This window comes from Sceloporus undulatus, chromosome 3 (genome assembly GCF_019175285.1).
Source record: "Sceloporus undulatus isolate JIND9_A2432 ecotype Alabama chromosome 3, SceUnd_v1.1, whole genome shotgun sequence".
NCBI lineage: Eukaryota > Metazoa > Chordata > Lepidosauria > Squamata > Phrynosomatidae > Sceloporus > Sceloporus undulatus.
This window is the reverse complement of record NC_056524.1, coordinates 65,293,739-65,318,334: the sequence shown is the minus strand read 5'-3', so window position 1 is coordinate 65,318,334 and position 24,596 is coordinate 65,293,739. Positions and strand designations below refer to the sequence as shown.

At 38.8% G+C, this 24,596-nt stretch overlaps 1 protein-coding gene across 2 annotated transcripts in view; it reads right to left on the bottom strand.

The window, feature by feature from the left end:
- Nucleotides 1-14,110: 14,110 nt before the first annotated feature.
- Nucleotides 14,111-24,596, bottom strand: part of EVA1C (eva-1 homolog C) — a 53,000-nt gene continuing 42,514 nt past the window's right edge. For both annotated transcript variants that reach the window (XM_042460623.1, XM_042460624.1), the window contains 3 exons: nucleotides 17,843-17,914; nucleotides 17,458-17,547; nucleotides 14,111-14,617 (listed from right to left, as the gene is read on the bottom strand). In XM_042460623.1, coding sequence (XP_042316557.1) covers nucleotides 14,193-14,617; nucleotides 17,458-17,547; nucleotides 17,843-17,914 — 587 coding nt within the window. In that variant the 3' untranslated portion in view covers nucleotides 14,111-14,192. The remainder of the gene's footprint in view (nucleotides 14,618-17,457; nucleotides 17,548-17,842; nucleotides 17,915-24,596) is intronic.

Here is a 24,596-nt window from a genome sequence, read left to right as displayed (position 1 = left end):
TGAAATGAATGACCTTCAGGCTTCCATTTGAGGATGGTTGTAGGGATCTCTCCTGTGTATGCAACATAGTTTTTCCTGCACTTTATAGTACACATGGCTTATGTGAGGAATTTGCTACACCCACAGACTTGTACAGTTACTGCTGTTTGTAATCTCCTGGATTCTGGTATTTATTTTACAATGGCAAAATGCTCATCATGATGAGTGAATTGATTAATGAGGCAGGGCTTGTGTATTGTACAGATACAGTGGACATGTATGTCCTTATGTGAAAACCTCCAACCTCCACCCAGCATCAAGAGTGAAGGATATATCCTCATCAAATACAGCACTTTCATTTTCCCCACAAGAATGAATGGCAATTGTTTGTTCTGCTGATCACTTACATACTGAGAAATAAGGTTTATGCCTTCTCTCTGACCCAAGAATCTGATTCCTACTTTCTGTGTTTTTTAAAATCATATTTCAGCAGGGAGCATAGTCCATAGCTGAATGCTACCTCCCATAGCCTCATATGCAGTTGCACCTCTCCTCATCCCTTCCACATTAAAGCAGGTAATGGTGCACAAAGTAATAAAGCCTTATCCTTATAAAAGTTTCTTCCTCCCCCTAAACCCCAAAACAGTTGCTATCAGTACTTCCTATTGTCAGTGACACAGAGGCACTGATGCTGCCTAACATTGTTGCTTCCAACAACCTCTCCACAGCTATGTTGACCCTAGAAGGCAAGATCACTAAACAGAGTGCCATACTTTGGACATCATGATAAGATGTGATGTTACTAGAAAATTCATATAGTAATGCTTGGTAATGTAGAAGGCAGTAAGAAAAGAGGAAGACCACATTCCATATGGAAAGATGCAGTCAAGGAAGCCATGGTCCTGAGTCTGCAGGGTGTTGATGATAGGGTGATTTGGAGATCTCTCATTGATGTTTACTGTAAGTCAAAGTCGACTTGGGGGCAGTTGACAACATTTGCACAAGATCATTGGAATGGGAATGTGTGCATATGCAGTTCCTATCTCATCTTAAGTGCAGTCTTTGGGTTAAAAAGTTTGTACACCCCTCTTTAGAGTATAATGGAATCTTGTAAGTCTTTTATGCCTGCTTTTGCAGCATTATTCCATTTTGGATGTTGTGACAGAATAATGTGTATTCACAATTTATATTTCTGTAGAAGGACAAGGAGCTCCAGCCCGTGAGCCTGTCATCAGTGGTGAAGTCACAAACAGATGATTCTCTATTATCACAGAAGGCAAGAGGGTTGAAGGTATCAATAAAATAATATAAATAATAATAATAATATGCTTATTTTTATACCGTTTTCCGAGGTGATCAAGCGGTTCACAAAATCATTTAAAATTTACCATCATAAAAACAACCTTACAAAAAACAATAAACATTGAACAACATGCAATAAGACAAGCATGATTGTAGTCGGAGGAGGGCTTGTTCTTCTTTGCAGGCAGAGGCCTGTTGTTGCTGGCCTGCTTCTCTCCCCCTCAAGATGGCGGTTGGGAGGAGGGCTCGTCTCCTTAGCAGGCAGAGGCCTGTTGTTGCTGGCCTGCTTCTCTCCCCCTCAAGATGGCGGTCGGGAGGAGGGCTCAAGTGTTGTTGCAACATTTGTTCATGAAAATAATATTTTTTTACTGTTTGTAACATTTTCTTTACTATTTTTCTTTCCAGAAATTAGAAGAAAATGATGATGATTCATTTTTAGTTCTGAATGGGCTGACAGTCATGCCTTGAAAAGACATTTTCATGGTGTAAGGACCTTAAGTGGCGACCAAGATGAAATTGTTGATACAGGATTTTTTTTCTTTACCAGATAGATTGACCTACTGAGTTTTACAATAACATGGATAACAAACTGCTCAATATAATTTGTGTGAAATGCTAAACTTTATTCTGTAGAAGAGATTTTTATTATGTTTGAATGAAACTACTTTCATCTTGATAGAATATTTTCCCTTTACACATAAAAGTATGGTTTGTCATGTGTTTTGTGCAAATGCTTTAATAAATTGAGAGTTCAAATGTCTACCTCTAGTACTATTTCACTAATGGGATAATATATTATTAAACATATTATTTGTCCCTCTCTTGTCTTTTTCTGTTGCAAGTGAAATTACTCAGTATAAACGTACTTTAGAAGGCAACATATTTTTGACTGTTGGCCGACTGTTTTAATGAGGGGGAGGGTCAGAGTTAAATGGAGAATACCTTATCCACTATCAAGTCTTAGAGGCCGAACAGACAGCCCTGAAAAGCCACTTCCACACAGCTTGGGGGCATGGCATTTAGACACCACATGCTCACAAGACGGCTGGAAGCCACCCTGACAGACTATACATGGGTGGCTTAAAGTGGTCTGGGGGCAACTTGAAGCTGCCCTGAAGGCAGCTTTTTAACTGGCCCAAATAGATGTGGATCATTGCTGCTCCTGTTTGAGCCGGCTCCGGGTGGATTCAGGCTGCGACTTTTGGTTGCTAGGGGCCAGGGCAGCCCCAATCTGCCCTTTTCAGGCGGTCTGTTCCAGACCTTGGTTGGTATACTGGCTACAGAGGATAACGGGATAACCAATGTTATTTAGCTTTTTTTCATGGTCACTAACCAAATGAACTGTCATTTCTATTTTTAAAATTAGACTTAATAAAAGAAAAAAATGAATGGAATAAGAGAGAATTTGTCAGACATAGCAGACACTGTAGCAGTGTTGCTTTTAGAACCTTGCCATTATCCAGGTCTTGAAAGGACTGGTTTTCTAAGCTTTAGCAGTCTGCATTTCCATTTGGTGCTTGACCATGTGGCAGGGTGTTCCTGGTCTCACAAGGACCTTCTGCCCCAACCTTCCTTCAAGGCACACACCTCACTATACCGTATCCAGGTTTGTTTTACCCTATGATATCAGGATGATGTCTAGTATATGAGGATAACCACAGCCCAGCAGCCAGCAGAAGACTGGGACAGTAAAGTTCCTGCCATCCATTGGCAATTGTTTGGGTACCAGAGACTTTGTTCTCTTCATAGGCTAAAAATGCTCTAATCACAGTGATGACATTTGGGAAATGCTGGTAATCTCCAAAATAACCCACTTCACAAGTAAGATAAAGGTGGAGCAAATGTATGCTACTTTGAGCTATTTTGTTATAAATTCTGTTAAGAAGTATACACCTACATGCCTAGCCCGTCAGTCACTCATATATGAGGCTGGTCAGTGCCTTCTATCTAGCAACTCTAGCTAGTTCTGAGTAGTCTTGGTATGACTGTACTCACTCTTTAGCATTTTTTTTTTTTTTGGCCATTTGGATATATGCAGGCAACAGTATTATACTGTAGACTTGAGCAGAAATAAGAATGTCAACTGATAGAGTGAACATTGAGTTCTATAAACTTAGAGGGAACTTCTTGTTCCAAATTGCATCATATCTCAAAAAGGCAGCACAAGGAAGTGCTTATATGGTCTGAATAAATTCCTCAAGAGGATCTTGTCTTATGTTAAGAAAGACATTTGTTTACTTATGTTATAAATGGCAGAAGGAGGAAAAATAGGAAGATCAGTATCTTTAGTGGGATGCTTCCCAGATGTTTTTGATTTGGCTTAATGAGTGTAAATATAGAAGCACAAAAATTAGTATTTTTATTTGCTCTGTGATTTTGAAGAAGAAAAAATGTTGATATGTAGCTATTTGGCTTTTGATTTTTCACATCAGTTCCAAAGTATCCTGGAAATGAATTCTGTACCCAGAGAGCCTGCATTGGTTATGTATTTTTCTTCATTTGATCTTCTAGTAATAACAAATACTGCATTGATATTTGGCTTTTCCTTATTATTGTCACATGACAATAATAACAAGGAAAAAGAGTCTTCCTAACAGCTGTTTTCACTGTTAAATGTCTGTTCACCCACCCTTATGTTTAATCTAAATATAGTATTCTGTAATTTAAGCACATTGTGTCCTGTCCTCATCTGTGGAAAGGGCATAATTGTTCTCTTTCTTTATGGCACTCCTGTTCAGTTGCAATCAATTCCCTTCTCTCTCCTCACCTGGACTACAGCTTGGAAGTAACAAGGTACAAGTAATGAGCTTGTTAATTGTCATCCAGGTGTCTTCGACAATTGGTCTTATGAATGGGAGACCTGCAAGATGATCTGAATTCAATAGCCCTGCTCAGGTCCTGCAAACTGAGCTGTGGCTTTTTTGATTGGCTCTATCCACCTGTAATGTGGGCATCCTCTTTTCCTACTCTCCCACTTTATTAAGCATCACTGTGTTTTCTAATGAGTCATATGTGGCTCAGTTTGGTCATTTTGGTTTCTAGTAGTTTTGTTTTCCATATTGGTTAGAATTTGAATGGATTCTATCTCTGTAGATCTATTGGTATGCCATCTGTTCCTGGTGATTTATTTTTCCCAAGTGCTTTGGAAAGGGCGTCTTCACTTTCTAAAATTGTGGATTCACCTACAAATGGCTCTTTCTTGAATAGCTCATCCTTCCATCATTTTTCCCCTTGATCATACAGCGTGTTCCCCTACACACGAATGGCTGAATAGTTGCACTCTGATTTTATTTCTGTTACTCCTTACTCTTGTTTATTACCTGCTCTTAATTGAAAAATTTCATTTGTCATCCAGTGAGCTTTTCTTTCCTTTTGGCTGCAGATAGTGTCTTTTTTCATTCATTATAAGATCCTTAATTTTTGTCTAGAGTGCTTCTGGCTCTTGATATTTTTGCTTAATAATGCAAATCTAATTTTTACATGATGTTTAAATTTTACATATATGTTCTTCGGGTTGTGTTTTTGGCACAGTAATTGATTTTGTGTATTTTTTTGCCTTTACTCTAAGTTCAAATCTTAGCAGGTCAAAGTCTGTGCTCCAATCTCCTCCTGATTTTGTTTTTGGAGGGAGAATAGAGCTTCTCATCCATCTTCTATGCTGTGGATATAGTATATCTTGATTTCAGTAAGGAGGAATAGCTAATACTCCAGAGGACAGGATCAAAATTCAAAATGACCTGAATAGACTTGAAAGTTGGGCCAAAGCTAACAAAATGAACTTCAACAGGGAGAAATGTAAGGTACTGCACTTAGGGCAGAAAAATAAAATGCACAGATACAGGATGGTGGACACCTGGCTGAATGAGACTACATGTGAAAGGGATCTTGGAGTCCAAGTAGACCATAAGTTGAACATGAGTGAACAGTGCAATGCGGCAGCTAAAAAGGCCAATACATTTTAGGCTGCATCAATAAAAGTGTACAGTGGTACCTCGGGATACGAAATACCCAGGTTACGAAATTTTCGGGATACGAAAAAATCCCATAGGAAATCATTGTTCCGGGTTACGAATGTTTTTTCGGGATACGAAGAAAATTTTTGGTGCTTTTTTCGGCTTTTTCGCACGAAACGCGGCTTTTCCCCATTAGCGCCTATGGCAATTCGGCTTACGAAGGCTTTTCGGGTTACGAAAGCGGCCGCGGAACGAATTAATTTCGTAACCCGAGGCACCACTGTAGTGTCTAGAATAGAGAAGTAATAGTGCCACTCTATTCTGCTCTGGTCAGGCCCCACCTGGAATATTGTGTCCAGTTCTGGGAACCACAATTCAAAAAGGACATTGAGAAACTGGAGCGTGTCCAAAGGAGGGCGACTAAAATGGTGAAGGGTCGGGAAACCATGCCCTATGAGGAACGACTTAGGGAGCTAGGGATGTTTAGTCTGGAGAAAAGAAGATTAGGTGATATGATAGCCCTGTTTAAATATTTGAAAGGATATCATATTGAGGAGGGAGCAAGCTTGTTTTCTGCTGCTCCAGAGAACAGGACCAGGAAAAATGGATCCAAGCTGCAGGAAAAGAGATTCCACCTCAACATTAGGAAGAACTTCCTGACAGTAAGGGCTGTTCGACAGTGGAACAAACTCCCTCGGAGTGTAGTGGTGTCTCCTTCTTTGGAGGTCTTTAAGCAGAGGCTGGATGGCCATCTGTCAGGGATGCTTTGACTGGATTTCCTGCATGGCAGAAAGGGGTTGGACTGGATGGCCCTTGTGGTCTCTTTCCAACTCTACAGTTCTATGATTCTATGATTCTACTTCCTGTTGTGTAGTCTATTTGACTTCTATAGTGACCATCAGGTAATATCCACATATAAAGTTATCTCTTTGGTTCCCTGAAGGATATGTTTGAGAGGATGAATAATCACAAAATGCAACAAGTCCCTTGCTTTGTTTCTTAATCCCAGGCTAAATTCTCCAACATGTTGGTTTTCTATTTCTTACTTTTCCCTTCCAGTCCTCTATATTTATCAACCTGTCCTGTTTTGCTGTATGGCCAATTCTTCTGTTAATTCCCAGCAGATAATCTCTCAGTTTTTCCCCCTTCTGCCTCTGTAGTTAGAACAAAATTTACAAAAGCAGTTCTTTAACTTTCAGGAGCTTTTTTTGTTTTGTTGTTTTGAATTACATTTTAGTGGAGAACTTGTGGACATTTCCCTCCTATAATGCTAAAACAAATATGTGCACAATATTAAGATACTATGGTTGTCTCTTTCTTGGTTGTGTCATATTTCACTTGGATTGAACTCTGTGCAGTGTGACTTTTGTTTTGTGAGATTATCAAATAACATTACAAAACCATGTTTAGTAAATATAATGAGGCTTGATGTGTCTCTGATCTCTCATCATCACAGTTAATTTATGGATTGGCAGAAGATCTGTTTAGCAACACTTGGTTGCCATCACATAGAGCTGAATTTAATTATTTTTCACAGTTTTATCTCTCTCCCTGATCAGTGAAAGAACTTGTAAGGGCAGCATGTTCAGTTGCTTGGGAGAATAATAGTACCTTGGGCTGTTCAGTGATGAGTCTGCTTATTGAATAGGAATGGGAGCTGTCAGTTCTCATTAGCTTTGAATATAGAGGTGAGTGGTATGAAAGGATTATTATATGAGTGGATTATTTGGGTTTTACAAAAGATACAGAATCAATGGAGTTGAACTAATTATCATTTGTCTCTGTTTTCCCAACATTACTTCAATATCTACTTCATTTACCACTCTATTCTGCTTTGGTCAGGCCTCACCTGGAATATTGTGTATAGCTCTAGGCACCACAATTCATAAGGGATATTGACAAGCTGGAGCGTGTCTAGAGGAGTGTGACCAAAATCGTGAAGGATCTGGAAACCATGCCCTATGAGGAGCACCTTAAAGAGCTGAGTATGTTTAGCCTGGAGAAGAAAATTTTAAGAGGTGTTATGATAGCCCTGTTTAAATATTTGAAGGGATGTCATATTGAGGATGGAGCAAGCTTGTTTTCTGGTACTCCAGGGACTAGGACATGGAGCAATGGATTCAAACTACATTAGGAAGACCTTCCTGACAAGAGTTATTTGACAGTGGAATACTCTCACTCAGAGTGTGGTGTCGTCTCCTGCTTTGGAGGTTTTTAAACAGAGGTTGGATGACTATCTGTCGGTGTGTGTGTGTGTGTGTGTGCTTTGATTGTGTTTTCCTGCATGGCAGGGCGTTGGACTGGATGCCCTTGTGGTCTCTTCCAACTCTTATGATTCTGTGATTCTAATAGATTTTCAAAGTGATTAAACTAACAACAGTTGGAAATTTACCCATGTTGCCTAGGTTAATAGTCTTGGTTATGATTTGAATGGAACAAATTAATCTTCAGTTTTGCACCAAGTTCCCAGCAAAATGGACCGAAGCAAGCACATTAACATTATGGTATGTATAGGTGTAAGAGTTCAGAGTAACTGATGCAAAGGGAAACAATTAAAGGTGTTGGTGGAGTATGTCCAATGCCCCTAGGTGGGATCACATAATATAAGTTATTGGAATCGACTTTCCTGCTCCATACCCAATGCCATGTGGCCAGGAAATTTGAAATGCTGTCTCATATGACTGGAAGAGCTTATGGGAACAACATATAGAAGAGGTTGCCAGATCCTAAGCCATGAACAAATTTAGCTGAATACTAACGCCATGACAGGCCTGGAAACAAACTGGTGATCAGTACCACTCATTTGAAATAGCCATACTTAATGCCTAGTTATTTCAAAATTGGATTCTGGGATTACACTGGTGCCTCGGGATACGAAATGATCGGGTTACGAAATTTCCGGGATACGAAAAAGTTGGATTGGCAAAAACTGTTTCGGGTTACGAAATATTTTTCGGGTTACGAAATTCATTTCGGCGCGAAATTCAAATGCTGCAAAGTGCAGCTATAGGCTTTCCAGTGCTAACGGAAAGCCTTTTCGGGTTACGAAATTTTCGGGTTACGAAAGGAATGGCGGAACGAATTAATTTCGTAACCCGAGGCACCAGTGTATTTTCAAACTGTGTTTTAAAGAGTACTTCAATGTGTTTTAAAATGTTTTTATCTCTGTATTGTTTTAATTGGCTTTTATTTGTTTGTCACCTTGGGAACCCTTGTGGGTTGGTAGGCAATACAGAAATAATGCCAATAAATAAATAAAAATGGTTTTGATGAGAAGCCTAGCTCCTGCATTTTAGTGCACAAGGTAACAGTCCCATAAAATGAATTGGACTCTGGTGACTACCACTTTCAACAGAATGTCTGGATCAAGATGTGGAGAAAGCCACATTTTTTCCTAGTGTATGTTTGTTCTATTGAACCAGTGTAACACTGTTTTCAGCATCAGGAATCCCACTTCTCTCACCAGCTCCTTTCTTAATTTTAGTGGGATAATTTGCAGGAGAGAGCATTTTGTTCTTACTGTTGGAAGATTGGAATTAATTGAAATGATGCTGTTCCCTAAATTAATTATTATTTATTTATTTTGTTTGTAAAGAGAGCTTAACCACTTTACATTTCAATAGTATTATAGTGAGAGTGACAAGTATTGCATGCTCTGCTGCAACAGGTAGAGTATTCTAGTTACTTTTTAGTCATTATTTTAATGGGCATTTGCAACATTTTTAGAGGTGTTGATGCAGGATTTTTTAAAATTTTATTTTGTATACCTTTCTATCTTTATATCAACTGTGGTGCTGAAAAGGTGCTTGAATAGCATATCTCACAACAAATGGGCAAAACTTAATCACACACACCAGCCTTCTCCTGCCTGACACACTGTAAGTGTGATGGACTACAAATCCCATCATCACCAGCTAGCACGCCAATCATGAGGGTTACACACTTCTGGAAAGTGCCAAGTCAGGAAGGCAGCTTAAGTTTTTTGAGCAGTTTTGAAGGAGCCAACAACAAAATTTGCCAACTGCAGGCAATGTTATTAACCAAAGCATTGAATGCCACTTTGCTTGCCAGTCCTATGGTTTTTAATGTTAATATTAGCAATTAATAACCATAGCAATTTAATGTGTTAAACAATTCCACACCTACTATTAACATAAATGGATTAGGTTTTTCAACTCTAATGTTTCATAAAGCGTTTTAAGCCTTTTCTATCAGCACTCCAACCTTGGACTATTGTTCAATAGCTGGTAGTTGGATAATTTTGATTAAGCTACAGCAATTCTTCCAGAGTTCAACCAGTAGATCCTGATGTACCCTCTGTCTGCCCCTGGTATATTATGAATAACAGCATACATTTAGAAGACATAGCAAAGATGAGGCATAACCACATATCCACCCACACCAGCCACTTTTTGCTGTTCAACTCCTGCCTGTCACTTTCAAGGGCATGGCTTGCTTTTCATTGTAAATCAACAAGTACATACTGTACTGCAATAAAATTTGGGACCTTGGAATGGGGAAGTTGTTTTTTGTTTTTGTTTTAGAAAAGCTAGGAAACTTGGCACTTCCTTCAGAAGAACAAAAACACCCTTTCAGTTACTTATGTATCCCAAGATTGTGTTCGTAGAAAAAAGGCTTTGAAAGGAAGCATAAGTAATAAAGTAATGTATAACTGCAGTGTATTTCTCATTTATCATTTCTGAACAGGTTAGGTGTTTGTGGAGAAAAACCATGTGGATGGTTAACACTTTGTATAGCATGTATTACATGGAGGAAAAAATAATGTGTGGATCTAGTAGCACCTGAAGCTGACAGGTACCCAGTGAGTTGCTTTTCTGTCCTTTATCCCTTCAGTGCTACACCTACATGGACCATTTGGGATATTGGGTGTATATGCATGATCCACCCTACATCTTCCTGTACTGATGCTGTATATTACAAGAGGGGAAGATACATTTGTGGAGGTTAGTGTTGGAATTGGAAACATTAAATTTTGAACTTAAACTCTCTGGATCCCCTAGTTGCCATGGCCAAGCTGGATGGGGCTCGGGGTCATAGTAATTCAAAAAATAATTTCTTTGTAATGATAATTTTGTAACTGTGATTTTGTAATTCCAAGTTCTTAGCCAATATCAGGGATAGTTTCATTCTGCAGTTCACCAATACAGAATAATTCTCAACTCTTAAGGGACAATTTCTTTTTGTGGCTTCTGCATTGTAGCAAGAACTAGAGACAGTAACCAATCACTCATGGTAGAAAAGTCACACACCAAAACCAAGTGACTCCTTTTCTCCAGTCCTAATTCCATTTTATTTTTGTATGGGATGGACTTTTAATGACTGAGGGCAATATCTCTTCAACAAATGAATATTTCAAGAGCCATTAACATGGATTCTGGTTCTTTGGAAATAATGGAGCCCTCAGTAATACTTTCTTTTTTCTTTTTGGCTATTACCCAAAAGACAAGGTAACTGAGACATTGCCTCAGATTTGCTGGGACTTGTCAATGCTTGATACTTGATGCGATGCAGGTGTCATTCCAAAAAGTAGACCTTCAAAGAGTTCTTTCCCCAAGACTGACACATCCACTTTATTTGTCATGGTGATAATAAGGGATGTTTACGTGCTATGTTCACTCTTTATCTATAAGCAGAATCTACCTTTCGGACATAACTAACACATCAGTATAGATCAATCATCTTTATTCAAACGCTCAGACAGGTAATGTCTTCTTGAAGACTGGGATGGAGAGACAAGTGAAAAAAAAACAGGAAGGGAGAGAACCCCTGCTTTCTGCCTGCTTTTCTTTTCTACTTGTCTCTTTCATTGGCAAGGTGCCATGTGGGGGCATTGTAAGATAGAGAATCCCACCCAAACTGCTTGTTATATTATTATTTTTCTTCAACCAGTATGGCTGCATTTCCTTGCGATCCTCCAGGAAAATCATTTGGCATTCTGCTCTGTCAATGCCTTTTCTCATATATCATTGGATTCAAGTAACAGTACCAAACAAAATAGGCACGGATCAGTCTTTTATAGAAGCCATCACACTCCATTTTCATCACGGCAACAGGAATAGAACTAGGTTACCCCAGTAGACAACCAAGGGACAAGTAAGGACCTCAGAGCATCGAGTTAGACCTCTGGCCTTTCTCAATCAACATTCTCTTCCCAGAGTGATCAAACCCAAAAGCAGAGGTTATAAGTACAGTATAATATCATTTTCCCTGCTGCTTACCCCAGCAACTGGCATTCAGAGGGATACTGCCTCTGATATTGGATAGAATATATAGCCAGCATTGAGTAGTGACCAATGATACACTTACCTCCATGGTTTCTTTTCCTTCTGTTTTCCTTTAAATATATATATTGATTCAACCGTCTCTAGCTGAGTCCTGGAAGTAACTTAATCCACTGCTTCCAATGGAGCTGTAGTTTCATGGTAAAAACAAATGTTTTTATTTACGCTCTTTCAGCCTAAAAGGGAATTCTTCTCTTTGAAGTGGATCCATTTTAGTAAACTATTTGTAACATTAAAAATAGCATTGAGTCATAAATGGAACCTAATCTTTACAAAACATACATGTACAAATACATATACGCCATCAAAGCCATTTCATCCTTTCAGTGTCAACAGACTTTGGAGCAAGTCCTTTCAGCTCTGAAATGACTTCCATTGTTTGACTTGGAGTGAAGGCATCCAAGTTTCTCTCTGATGTTCAGGCAAGTTACAATGGGATAGATTGTATTACAAGGCATCTGTGCATGTCACAGTGCTTAAGTCAAGCCAATTGAATGGCTTCCAAGGATTTACCACTTCCAATCTTTCTCCATCCATGACATATCCATTTAATTTTTTTCCATCTACTTCAGGTCCTTGCATGAGTGGAAGTAAACCTCAAAGTTACTTTAATGCAACACCACACCCATTTCGTCTTCACCGCCCCTTTCCAACAGTAGTGTCCTGGCTGGCTGATTACAATGGCTTCCAGACAAACCTCTAAGGTGCAGCTGCACATTTTAGGCCTCAGACATATGTCATGAGTCAATTTGGATGAAAGGCTTGAATTTCAAAAAGGATTAATTTTCAATGTTTTTTTTTCCAGCCTCAGAATGGGCAGTGCTGGTGGTAGACATTTGATTCTTAGGTGGCCTAACCAATATAAAGCACAAACAATAGAATTAAAAACAAAAAACCCGATCTCCCCAGAATGTTTACATTCAGCCCTTCAATACTAAAAGCTATGTCATCACAGAATTGTCAAATGCATATCTAATTTGTGTAAGGTAGGAATGTAACCTACTAGGTAGACTCTAATGGGTAGATATATTCAGGAAACATGCGAGCAGCCAAGTAACATAAAACCTCCTGTTTTATAATAGTTGTTCATTAAGCAATGCTATTCCATTTGAAAGCACAAAGAACACTGCTATGCTCCTCTGTTGTTGTTACCTTTGGTCCAGATGCCTTCTAATGTAGCATAACACTGTGTGACATTGTATGCCACACTGTTTAGTTGTGTCTTTATCTTTAGTTCAGAGGGTATTTTTTAAATTATACTGGCAAATGTTTCAGCATTTGCATCCTACCGATATCCAGCTACAGCCAATTTCTCCTTCAGAAGTAAAGATAATCAGATGAATTCAAAATAGGACTTTCTACACACAGGTCACTTGTTTTTTCCAAGTCTCTCTCTCTCTCTCTCTCTCTCTCCCTCTCTTTTTTTCTCAGCAAGGGCACGGTTGTTTTTCTTTTTCCTTCTGCTCCGGGCCTTTTATCCAGTTTTCAATCCTTAAATTCATAAGTTTGCACTGGGAAAAGAGTATACTTAAAACAGTTTATGTTTAAAAATCTATGCATACGGTAATGCTATAAGTGTTACTAGGGAGTCAGGAAATGTGTAAACCACTCTGTAGTACAGGGATTTAGGTCCAATTCAAACACGCCAGGAAGGAGCACATTTCAAGAAGAGTAGTTACATGCCTGTCTACCATTCTATATCACATATGGCATGATCATGTGGATGTGCCATAGCAGGTGGCTGCCCAGTGACCTGATAGCCAAGGCTGGGGCTCATTGCCCACTCATCAATGTAACATTAGCTCAGTTTATATTTCTGGAACACACTTTTATGGTTCTTTTCCAGTTAATGTTCACTAAGCATCTTTCTTCAGTGTCTCTGCTGTTTGTGGCATGTTGCTTCTTCTGTGGGGGAGAGAGTAGTGATGGATGTATTTCCCTGGCCCTGCTGTAGTGTAGAAGTGTGAACTAGACTGTTTCTTAATCCCTTTCTATTCTCTAATTTCCCTTTTCATTATTTTAAAGATTTCTTGGCATGTCTATGCTTCCTGCCTTACTAGGAAATGAATCAGACTGAATGTTTTCCAGTTCAGTATGACCTCACAAATTAATTATTGGAAAATATTTCCCTCTTTCTATTTTTCTTAAGATCCATTCTTTAAAAATTTGTCTTTTAATTTCTTATTGTTTCAAAGTTCACTCCACCCTTGGTATATTTCATGCTATTGTAGGAATGTGTGGGCTCTGACTAGAGAAAGTACAAATACTTCTAAGTATCACGTGTAGGAAGTGACATTTTTCCTCCTTTTGTTCTTTGAGTTCCCTGCAGAGTAATGCTAAATGTTGGAGTCATTCTGCTTGAAGCCAGGAATTGACTTCTGATTTAACTTTAGATTTGGCCTGAGCCAACCAGAGTTCATATAGAGCTGATTTGCAAAGTGACTGTAGTTTTGCAGCAGCCTCTCTCTTTATTTTCAATACTGTCTGAAAATGTAACGTTCTTAGTGAAAATGTATAAGAATATGCCACACTGTTAAAATATATTCAAAATTATTTTATAATTATTAATAATATAACTTTCCAAATAATTATTACACAGAATTGCAAATGTTCCTTCACAGAAGGTACCCCTTTGTTTTCACAAAAATAGCTTGTGCTATCCAAAACAAATGCACTCCTGTTCATTGATATAAAATGGACTGAGGCTTCTAGTAGGAGATGCATCCAAACCACTGTTCATCCAGATTTCCTGGATAATCTGTTCTCGCCGCTCTATCCTTTCAGCAAGTTCAGCTGGGTCCATTGAATAATAAGCAGAATATGGAGTCCTGCAGAACCCATCAGCAAAGTCTGAATCTGAAGAGTCATCTCTCTCATCCTCTTCTTCTTCTTCCTCTTCTTCCTCCTCCTCATCTTTACTGTTTTCATCAACTTTGTCCTCTAGCACCAAACGCTTTTTTATCCTCCGCCGGTTTTCCAGATCATTAGAGCAAGACACATGTAGCACCAGAGCACAGAGCGTGAGCACCAGGCCAACACAAACACTAGACACAAACAAGAGAGCAGCTCTTTCAGGGTGATCTGAAATTAGAAACAAAATCCCAGACTAGATGCTTATAAAGAGAAGTGTAGATGTGGGGGCATTAACAATGAAATGTCATCATTTCTGAAAAGCCCTGCACTATTGTGCCAGTCTTCTAAAGTCTAAGGCTGCTGCCATGCTGCAGAAATAAAGCAGTTGGGCACTAGTTTAACTTTCATGGCTCAGTGCTATAGAATCCTTGGATCTGTAGTTTAATGAGACACTAGCAGTTTTTCACAGGGAAGGCGAAATATCTCACTGAACTATAAATCCCAGAATTCCATTGCATTGAGCCATGGAGCTTTAGGTGGTGTCAAACTACATTATTTTTACAACGTGGCAGCAGCCAAAGCCTATATAGCCCAACAGGTCCTGCTAACTTGCCTCTGACTGATAACTCTGTATAGTATAAGCAAAAAGGATAAAGTCTCAAGGCAACAAGAGGAGTCAAGAGGCATTATCCTAAGGCAACAGAAAGTGCTCCCAGGTCAAGTCTTCCTCTCCAAAATGCTTCTCTCCTGGTCTAACCAGTGTCAAACCTCTCCGCAGTGGTACTTAATCAAAGGTTGTCTGCTCTAGGGGAAAAGGAGAAGGGAAACAGTGGAGCTGAAAAGACTTAGCAAGGTACATATTATCTGCCTCAAATTGCCTATTTCTAGTAAAACCAATCCATTACAATTAATTCTTAACCTGTATATTGTGTGGGTTCAAATACCACACAACAACTTCTGTGTACTTTTATTCTAAATGTTGCCTTTATAATTTAGCCTTTATAATTTAATGATATTCCCCAGAACTTCACCCTGAAACTGTATTTTTCCTTTTTCATGAAATAGAGCAAGCACATCTGTCCAAGCATTGAAAATAATGAATAGCTATCGTTCTGCTTTTAACTAGACATGGGGTAAAGTAGTGAAAGAAAATTTCTGTTAAAATTGATTTTTAGTCCCTACATTTTGGCTAGTTCAAAAGGAACCAAAGTTAAGCAGGTTTGTACAAAACATTCTTCCAAATAATTCAAGATAATTGTGGGTTTCCATAGTAAAGTTCCAAATAAAACTCCTATTTTAATTAGCTGAAGACTTAAGTCTAAAACTATGACAAGAATTATAAATCTAAACTACAAGGAAACATTGAAACATCACTGTTTAAAAAAGAAAGCAGAAAAATAAAACTGTAAGAGCAGCAACAAAGTCAACCACTTTACTAGGACCACCAACTAAAGGCTCTCCTAGACAGCAAGAATTTTCTTACACTTCTTATTAGGTACACATGCATGTAATAACCTCCCAGTGGTCATTTTCTTAGAGCAGCAGAAAAGAGGTAACACCAAGAAGCAACTAAGACCGAATACAGATGGCGCTTTGTGCACTGGATTGGGGCTGCAGCAACCACATGCCACAGCCCCGATCCGGCCTTTCCCCGGTGCAAAAAGGAGCAGCAGAAAACAGAAATTTCTTCAGCATTTCTTTGACATGTGGTCTAAACGCCATGCTGCCAAAACGCTGCCCATCATCTGGTTGGGTGTGCAATGTGATACCAGCTTGAGGCGGAGTCAAGGCATGCAGACACCGAACCCCCATGCCACCCTGAAGCTGGCTCTTTTTGCTGATCTGTACCGGCAGTAAGTCTGCTGTTGTTTTCCTCCATGAAACCAGTAGTGGCAAATGGCTCTCTGTTAGAAAAGTGGTAAATACATATTCTTCTTCATGGCCTCTGTGAACACACACATATGGGTTATCAAAGAGGCACCACACAGGGTCAGGATAACCCATTTATGTGAGTTCACAGATAACAACTCAAAGAACTAGTTACAGGTATGCAACCTGTCCTTAGTGTGAACTTCAGAGTAACCACCCAAGGTGCTGAATGCAGGCTTAGCAACCTGAATTTTATTTTAAAGTTTAGGCTAAAACCCAAAACATATTTACAAACAGTGTCAGGTTCAAACCCAAAATATATTTACCAACAGTGGTTCACCATCCCACTGATGTGGGAGCCCCCAAACCATTTCCCTTTTCCCACACCGTTTCTGATCTGACCTCCAAGGGTCTTAAATGCACAGGATCTTGAACCCTATGGAAGGCTTAGAGCTTAGAGAGAGGATTAATCTGTTTGGCACTTTCCACGGCCACTTCTTGCAGCTGCTCGGTGGCGGCAAGGGAAATCTGGAGATTGTCCTAAGAGTAACTTCAAAAGTGGTAAATTTCTGAGAGATTGACTCTGGAGAAACTTTGCAGACTGTACTAAATGCCATGGCCAATATTTGTTGTTATTGTGTGCTTGCAAGTCGTTTCTGACTTACGATGACCCTAAGGCAGACTTATCATGGACTCTTCTTGGCAAGATTTGTTAAGAAGGTGATTTGTTCACAGTGTAAGTTTGTTCTGAATCCTAGAAATTATATCTCCCTCTTTTGTTGATCCCTTCGATTCTTTTCATAACTGTACAGCGAGGGGGTTATTGAATTGCTACTGCGTACATACTCTATAGTACAGCTTTACAGACTGTAGCCAATATATGGACTTAATTTTCTGAAATACCTTTGAAAAATATAATTGCTATCTGTAAAATTCCAACAAAGCCAGTGTGGTAAGGTGGTTTGAGAGTGCTGGACCACGACTCCATGGTTTGACTCTCCACTCAGCCATGGAAACCCACTGAGTGTCCTTGGCAAGTCATACTCTCCCAGCCTCAGAGGAAGGGAATGGAAACCCTCTTTTGAACAAATCTTGCCAAGAAAAACCTGTGATAGGTTTGCCTTAGGGTCACCATAAGTTGGAAATGACATGAAGGCTAACAGGTCAGAATACAAGACAACAAAATCCAATTGTTCTACCTCTAATGTAAGCAAAGGTGGCAAGACTGCTACTAACTATAATTCCATCTTTGTTTAGAAATCTTGATTCCCTTGGATCAAAATCAATATCTGTGAAAGGAAAATGAAAAATGAGTTAGGTACATTACATTTACAATTGAGGAAATCTGTAAAATATAAATTTTACAATTTGAAAGTGACCATTAGTAAATTAACTGAATGCGTTGTTAATATCTCACTTGGAAGGGATTTCTACAACCTACTTCTGCTACTTGTGTTAACCAACTGAACAGGAAATATTGAAAAATTAAATTTTACTCAGGTCTCAACTCACTTTAGTCTAGTTGATCAAACTATTATTTAAAGATAAATGCTGGTAGTGATCCATAAAAGTTACTATATTCACCTTCTTTTGGCTTCCAAGAAGGATGTAGATTCGTAACCATTGGGTCAACTGCTGCCAATATGAATTTGGGAACTGTAGATTGAAAAAATGAAAATGTTATTCACTGATTGTTAATCATTTTACATCAACTAAAACAGTCATTCTATAAGGCAAAATATCATATTAAGTGAGACAAAATAATTGAAAGATTTTGAAGTTCAAGAAGGAGACTGACAAGCTGGAATGTGTCTGGAGAAAAGTGACCAAGATGGGAAGAGGTCTGGAAACCAAGCTCTATGTAGAATGGCTCAGGGAGCTGGTTATGTTTAGTGTGGAGAAATGAAGACTGAGAGGTGATATGTTAGGTGAAATATTCATTTGCTTGTTTGCTGCTGCTCCAAAAACTAGCCCATGAACCAATAGATTTAAATTGCAAGAAAAGGCATGGCAGGGGGTTGTACTGTGACCCTTGTGATCCCTTCCAACACTAAGATTCTATGATTCTGTGATCCTAATCAATTAGACTTAATTTTGATCAACTAATTAAGTTATGTCCCATTGTTTTGAAATACTGTAGCCTACTGTAAGTTTGACTAAGTCTGAACCCAACTCACTGTTAACTAGTGCCAAACAACTGGAAAACACTCCATCCCCACCTCCCAGACATTCCAGTTTAGTTTGTCAGCACTATTTTCTGCTTATGCCATTCCCCATATTAGGCAATGGAATAATGCTAAATACACCCAGAGGTGGAGATTAGCAATGGCTGTTTATTTTCCCTAGAGATTGGTGTCAATCCTGTAAAGTCTTCCTGCTGTAGGCTCACAAATCTGAACATGCAGCAGGAAGCTGATCCTAGCACTCTTCTTGCCAAAAAGACAATTGGCACAAATAATATAACTGAGTTGTTTGGGAATGGGGGGGAGGCTGAAATGTGTGCCCGTTATTCAAAAAGAGGTGTTTATGTGACCAAACTCAATCACACTGTGTATTGTGATCTGAAATAACACGACTTGTGCGTGCAGTCCTGCTTTAAAAAGGAGCAAATAGTGGAGGATGAGGATTGCCAATATAAGACATGAGTTGCCACATAAATGGGGAAGAGCCCCAGGACACAAGCAAGGATTCGAAAACATTTTATTATACTGTACTAGGAATGGGAACCATGAGACCCACAGATTGCATATGTTCCTTTGGGGGTTGAGTGCAGCCCCTGGAGAGCCACACTGTTCCCTCTAAAATTGCCAGCACTTCCCTGCAAATATTTTGGCTGGGAAAAATAACTTTCTTCAGTAAAAAAAGAGACTCCCATCCCCATCAAAATGTGTTTAAAGATGTTAAAAACTCTTTTTTTGTGAAGACCTCACCCCGAGACAGCATGAAACACTCCATAAAGAAGATCCAAAAGATGATGGAGGAATAACATTTACAATATTATTGCCACATTCTCTGAAGATGCCAGCCACAGATGCTGGCGAAACGTCAGGAAGAAACTTTTCTGGAACATGACCACATAGCCCGAAAAACCCACAAAAAACTATTATTGCCACATTTTGTTTCAAGGTTCACAAAAGTCCCAAATAAAGTAGATCCATTCAATCAGTTGCTGAATTGTGAGTCAACACATAGATAAATGTAAGGGATTCAATGGTCTACTCTAGTCAGGGCTAAAAGAGAATTTATACCCTAGTTATTCAAGCTTCATTGTCTGAATAATGCAACTCCAGCACACCACAGCTTGTTATTGTTGATGATGTGTGCCTTCAAGTTGTTTCCAACTTATGGTGACCCTAAGGTAAACTTACTATGGGGTTTTCTTGACAAGATTTGTTCAGAAGAGGTTTGCCTTCCTTTTCCCCTGAGGCTGAGAAAATGTGATCTGCCCAAGGTTACCCAGTGGGTTTCATGGCCAAGCTGGGATTCAAACCTTAGTCTCAAGAGTTTAGTCACACTTACCTGGGAGTGTATGTTCCATTTCACTTAATGAGGATTACTTCTGAGTAGATATGTATAAAATATCACTGTTAAGGCATGTAAGAAAGAAGTCTCATTTCATTAAAGGAACCCTTCTTTGTGTGCCAATGTTGTGGTACCTCACTTATATAATGGCCTTCCCAGAAAAGCGCTACTAGCTTCAATATTTGCTTAATTTCAGAACATGTTTTTTTTAAGCCAAAGGTAGATTCTATTATATCCAGTTAATATATGTACATAATGTTTTTGTTTTATAGCTAGTTTAATATGGTTATAGACTACAGATTATTTTCATTGTTTCATATTGTACGCTGTTTACATTAATTTTATTGTATCATGCTCTGTGAGTGGGATATAAATATGTAGACAGACAAATAAATGAACTTGCTTTCTGTCTAAATGGCTGGCTCAAACAGTGAAAACATAGTCCTCAGCCACACTATGAAAATTCATTTTAAAAAAGCTCCTCATAGTGGTTGTCATTAATTGTTCATTGCTTGTGTGTGTGATTTATCATATAGATTAGGTCTGAAAATACAAACAAACCTTGATTTCCAGAGTCATAGAAGATACTGCCAAGCACAACGGGATCTTTTTTTCCCTTTGTCTTTTTTAAGCTAACCTATGTCTAATTGTATTTCATCTTCTGTTGTAATCCATCATATCATGTAGTTTAGCACTTAGCAAGTGCTTGGTAAGACCCCCTTCAGTACTCAGCATGTGTGTGCAGGCAGGTGTACACATACAACTCCAGGCAGACTAGCAATTAGTCTTGGATGCTAAATATTTTTCTTCAGGTCATCTCTGCCAATGCACTTCTGTGCAGTTAACTTGGATTTTTTCACATTCTTTTTGAAAAGATGAAAACAACTGCAGATCATGTACACATGAACGTCTTCAGGTGTCTATCAGGCCAGCTTCATTTTTTTCTTTGAATACAGGCTGTCTACATAAAAAAGAAATCATTCTTTTTCACACTAAATTATTTTCCTATTTTTCTATGGTCCCAGGTTAGATGCAGATTTCTCATGGGAAAAAAGCATAACATTCTCAACCAAAGGTACTCTGGTTATAAACGAGAAATAAAAAGAGTTGTCTTGGACAGATAATAGCACAGAAAACTTTTTAGTCTTTTCTTCTTGCTGTGTGAAAGGTAGAAATGCAGCTTTGAATCTATTAAGATCAGGCTGATGTTCAGTTGCATTTCAGTTAAATTTCCTGGACTGGAGAATCTCCCAGTTACCCCATGCCAGAAGGAGGGGCAAGATATGACCACCATATCATCTTAACTAAGAAGAGAAACAGCAAAATGCAGGCCTATGACTAACATCTTCAATTTTTTCTCCTGTTTGGTTCATAACACCTTGCGTGATGAAGAAACCAGTGAAGCTGCGAAAGCTTGCAGCATGTATATTGTACAGTTTGGTTGGCTAATAAAGGTATCACTGTTTGGTGGATTTTTTATTGGATTTGCTAAATGCCCAACACAGCTACCCCTGTGTTTCTGGATTTTAAGATACCACATTATAGCTGCAACAGGGGAATCCTAAAGAGTGAGCCAGTGGACTGGGACCTTCCTATTTGAAGTTTCAAGCTCCAACAAAGGTAAAACACTTCCCCCCCCCCTTAAATTTGGACTGGATTGGCATGTTTTACCTCAACACCACCTAAAGATTTCCTATTGCAAAAGCATGGAGGCTTCTTGAGAAATCTGGTGTCTTCTTTTCTAATTTTTGCAACATAATCAACTTAAGATGCATTACATTGTAGTCTGTGGAGTGGCAGACACTGCACAAAGGAAAAGTGAATTTAAAGCCATGATCACAAACATTTATGAACAGACTTGCTTACAGTAATTATTGTGCTTATAACCCTGGAATTCTGTCAACACCACCACCACCCCGTTCTGTGTAGCATCTCAACATTCCAAAACTCTGCCTTATTCAAAGCCTTTAAGCCTGTGCGAAAAATAATTAAACCAGCAAGTAACTTGAAAATGCTTCAGGCTGCTTCACAGCAACGTGGCAGAAAGCATCTTTGAAATTAATCAAGCAAAAGAAGAAAAAAACTTGACCAACATTTTTTTGTAAGTGTGATTGCAAAATCAAAACACCATAGAATAATGTTCCTTTGGGGCTAGCTCTACTATTAAGTAACATGTAGTGGTGACAGATGTTGGGAGTATGTATGGTGGCATCACTCAACACTTCTATTACCACTGTTTGTCCTGATACTGTACTAGAAGCAATTTTATTATGCACAATGGCAAAGAAGAAGAAATTTAATCTGGATAAGATGGGTAAAGAAATCTTTTGCTTTGAATGGAGATGTACAACAGACTCTTGTACAAAATACCAAGTTCGAAGCTTTGTTGTTCTCCTGGGTCCAGTGTTCTTTCAGACACAGGAGAGGTTAGCTGTTGGGAGGAATACTGTTACCAGCTTAAGTAGATTTGCTTGCTGTGACCACTACGCAGAGAGGGATTGTTGCCACAGGCCTGAAGGAGATGGGCCAAAAGCACCACCTTTGGGCCACACTGGGGTCATGGCATTTTGATGTCCCAAACCCCAAACCTGGCCAGAAGCTGTGCCAAGGCTACACCAAGCAAGAAGAACTGTGCCAAAAAGGAGCAGGTATAATCTGCTCCTTCTGGCAGCCCGATTCAGGACCTCAGCGGTGGCCTGGATCAGGACTGGGCTCATGTGGTTGCCATGGTCCTGGTGTGATTGGGGCTGTTTGTTTTGGGCCACAGCCATATGTTCTCTGGTTACACCTACACTAGATAATTGCAAAGGGTGCCTTTGAAAAAGATCTGAAAGCTTCAAGTGGTGTAGTACATGGTTGGCTGGTGGGTGGAAAATCAGACCATCTAATATGTATGTTGCATCAGCTGCATTGTCTGACAATTCATTTATGGTGCTGATTGGAAGTGCTGGTGGTTCAACCCAACATGATTTTTATCTTAGTGATATGATGATCCACTTGTACTTGTATGTGCCTGCCTAGATGCTAAGGCATGCTTGTAAGACCCTTCTTTCAAGCCCACTTTCAAGAAATGTTAGACTGGAAGGTGCTAGTAACAGTCCTTTTTTAGTGGTGGCCCCATGCCTTTAAAATTCCCTCCCTAGACAAGTACTTACAGTCCTATGTCATTAAAACGTGCTTTCAAGAATATTTATTCCAAACTGCTTTTAATTAATATCTGTGTCAGAATTTAATAAGCAATGAAGAGAAATAAAAGACAGCAACAAAAAGGAAGAATGAAAGACCTCTTCTACAAGATACATGAACTCAAAGGGAAATTCAAAGCAAGGGTGGGAATGCTCTATAATCAGAAGAAGAAACATACTAAATAATCAAAATTAAATAAAAATATGATGGAATCAATACACAGAAGAGCTATGTAAAAGAGATGGGGGAAAAATGAATGACATGTGGAAGGAAGAACCATATGAAGATGAACCCCAAATTTTGGAAAGTGAAGTGGAAGCAGCACTCAGAGAAATTGGAAAGAATAAATCACCAGGAATAGACAATTTCCCAAGTGAATTGCTTCAAACCACACTAACAGAATGAATTCCAGTGTTAACCAAAATATGCCAACAAATATGAAAAGCAAAACAGTGGCCAACAGATTAGAAACTATCAATATACCTCCCCATCCACAAAAAAGGGAGAAACAAAAGACTGCAGCAAGTCTAGAAACATAGCATTAATTTCCCATGCAAGCAAAATTATGCTCAAAATTCTACAGCATAGACTCCAATCATATACAGAGAGAGAACTGCCAGATGTCCAAGTGGGGATCAAGAAAGAAGAGGTATTAGGGGCCACATCGCAAACATATGATGGATAATGGTTTTTTTTCCAGAAAAAAATCAGCATGTGCTTCATAGACTATAACAAGATCACAAAAACTATGGAATGTTCTTAAAGAAATGGGAGTGCCACTACATATGATAGTCCTGATAAGGAATCTGTGCTTAGTACAAGAGGCTACTGTAAGAACAGAATGTGGAAAAACAGAATGGTTCCCAATTGACAAAAGGGTCAGATAAGGCTGCATTTTATCACCTTATCTGTTCAACTTGTACATAGAAAATATCATACATAGAGCAGGTTTAGACACGAAAGAAGGAGGAGTGAAAATAGGAGGAAGGAACATCAATAATCTAAGATATACAGACAGCATCACACTACTAGCAGAAAGCATCACAGACTTGGAACAATCACTAAAGAAATTCAAAGAAGAAAGCACAAAGGCAGACCTAATGTTAAATATAAAGAAAACAAAAATAATTACGACAGGATTTACATAAATTCAACCTAGATAACAAGGAAATTGAAACAGTTAAAGGTTTTGGATCAAACATTGATCAGAATGGGGACTACAGTCAAGAAATCAGAAGAAGATTAGGAAAGGGAAGGGCAGCTATGAAAGAACTAGACAAAATCCTAAAGTGTAAAGATATACAGATGAACTCTAAAGTTAGAATCATCCAACCCATTGTATTCCCCATTACCATGTATAGATATATGTGAGAGCTGGACAGTGAAGAAAGCAGATAGGAAGAAAATCAATTCCTCTGAGATGTGGTGCTGGAGAAGAGTGCAGAGAATACCATGGACAGCTAAAAAGACAAACAAATGGTTCCTAGAACAGATCAAGCCAGAATTCTTCCTGGAAGCCAAGATGACTAAACTGAGGCCGTCATACTTCGACCACATGAGAAGGCACAATTCATTAATAATAATAATAATAATAATAATAATAATAATAATAATAATAATAATAATAATA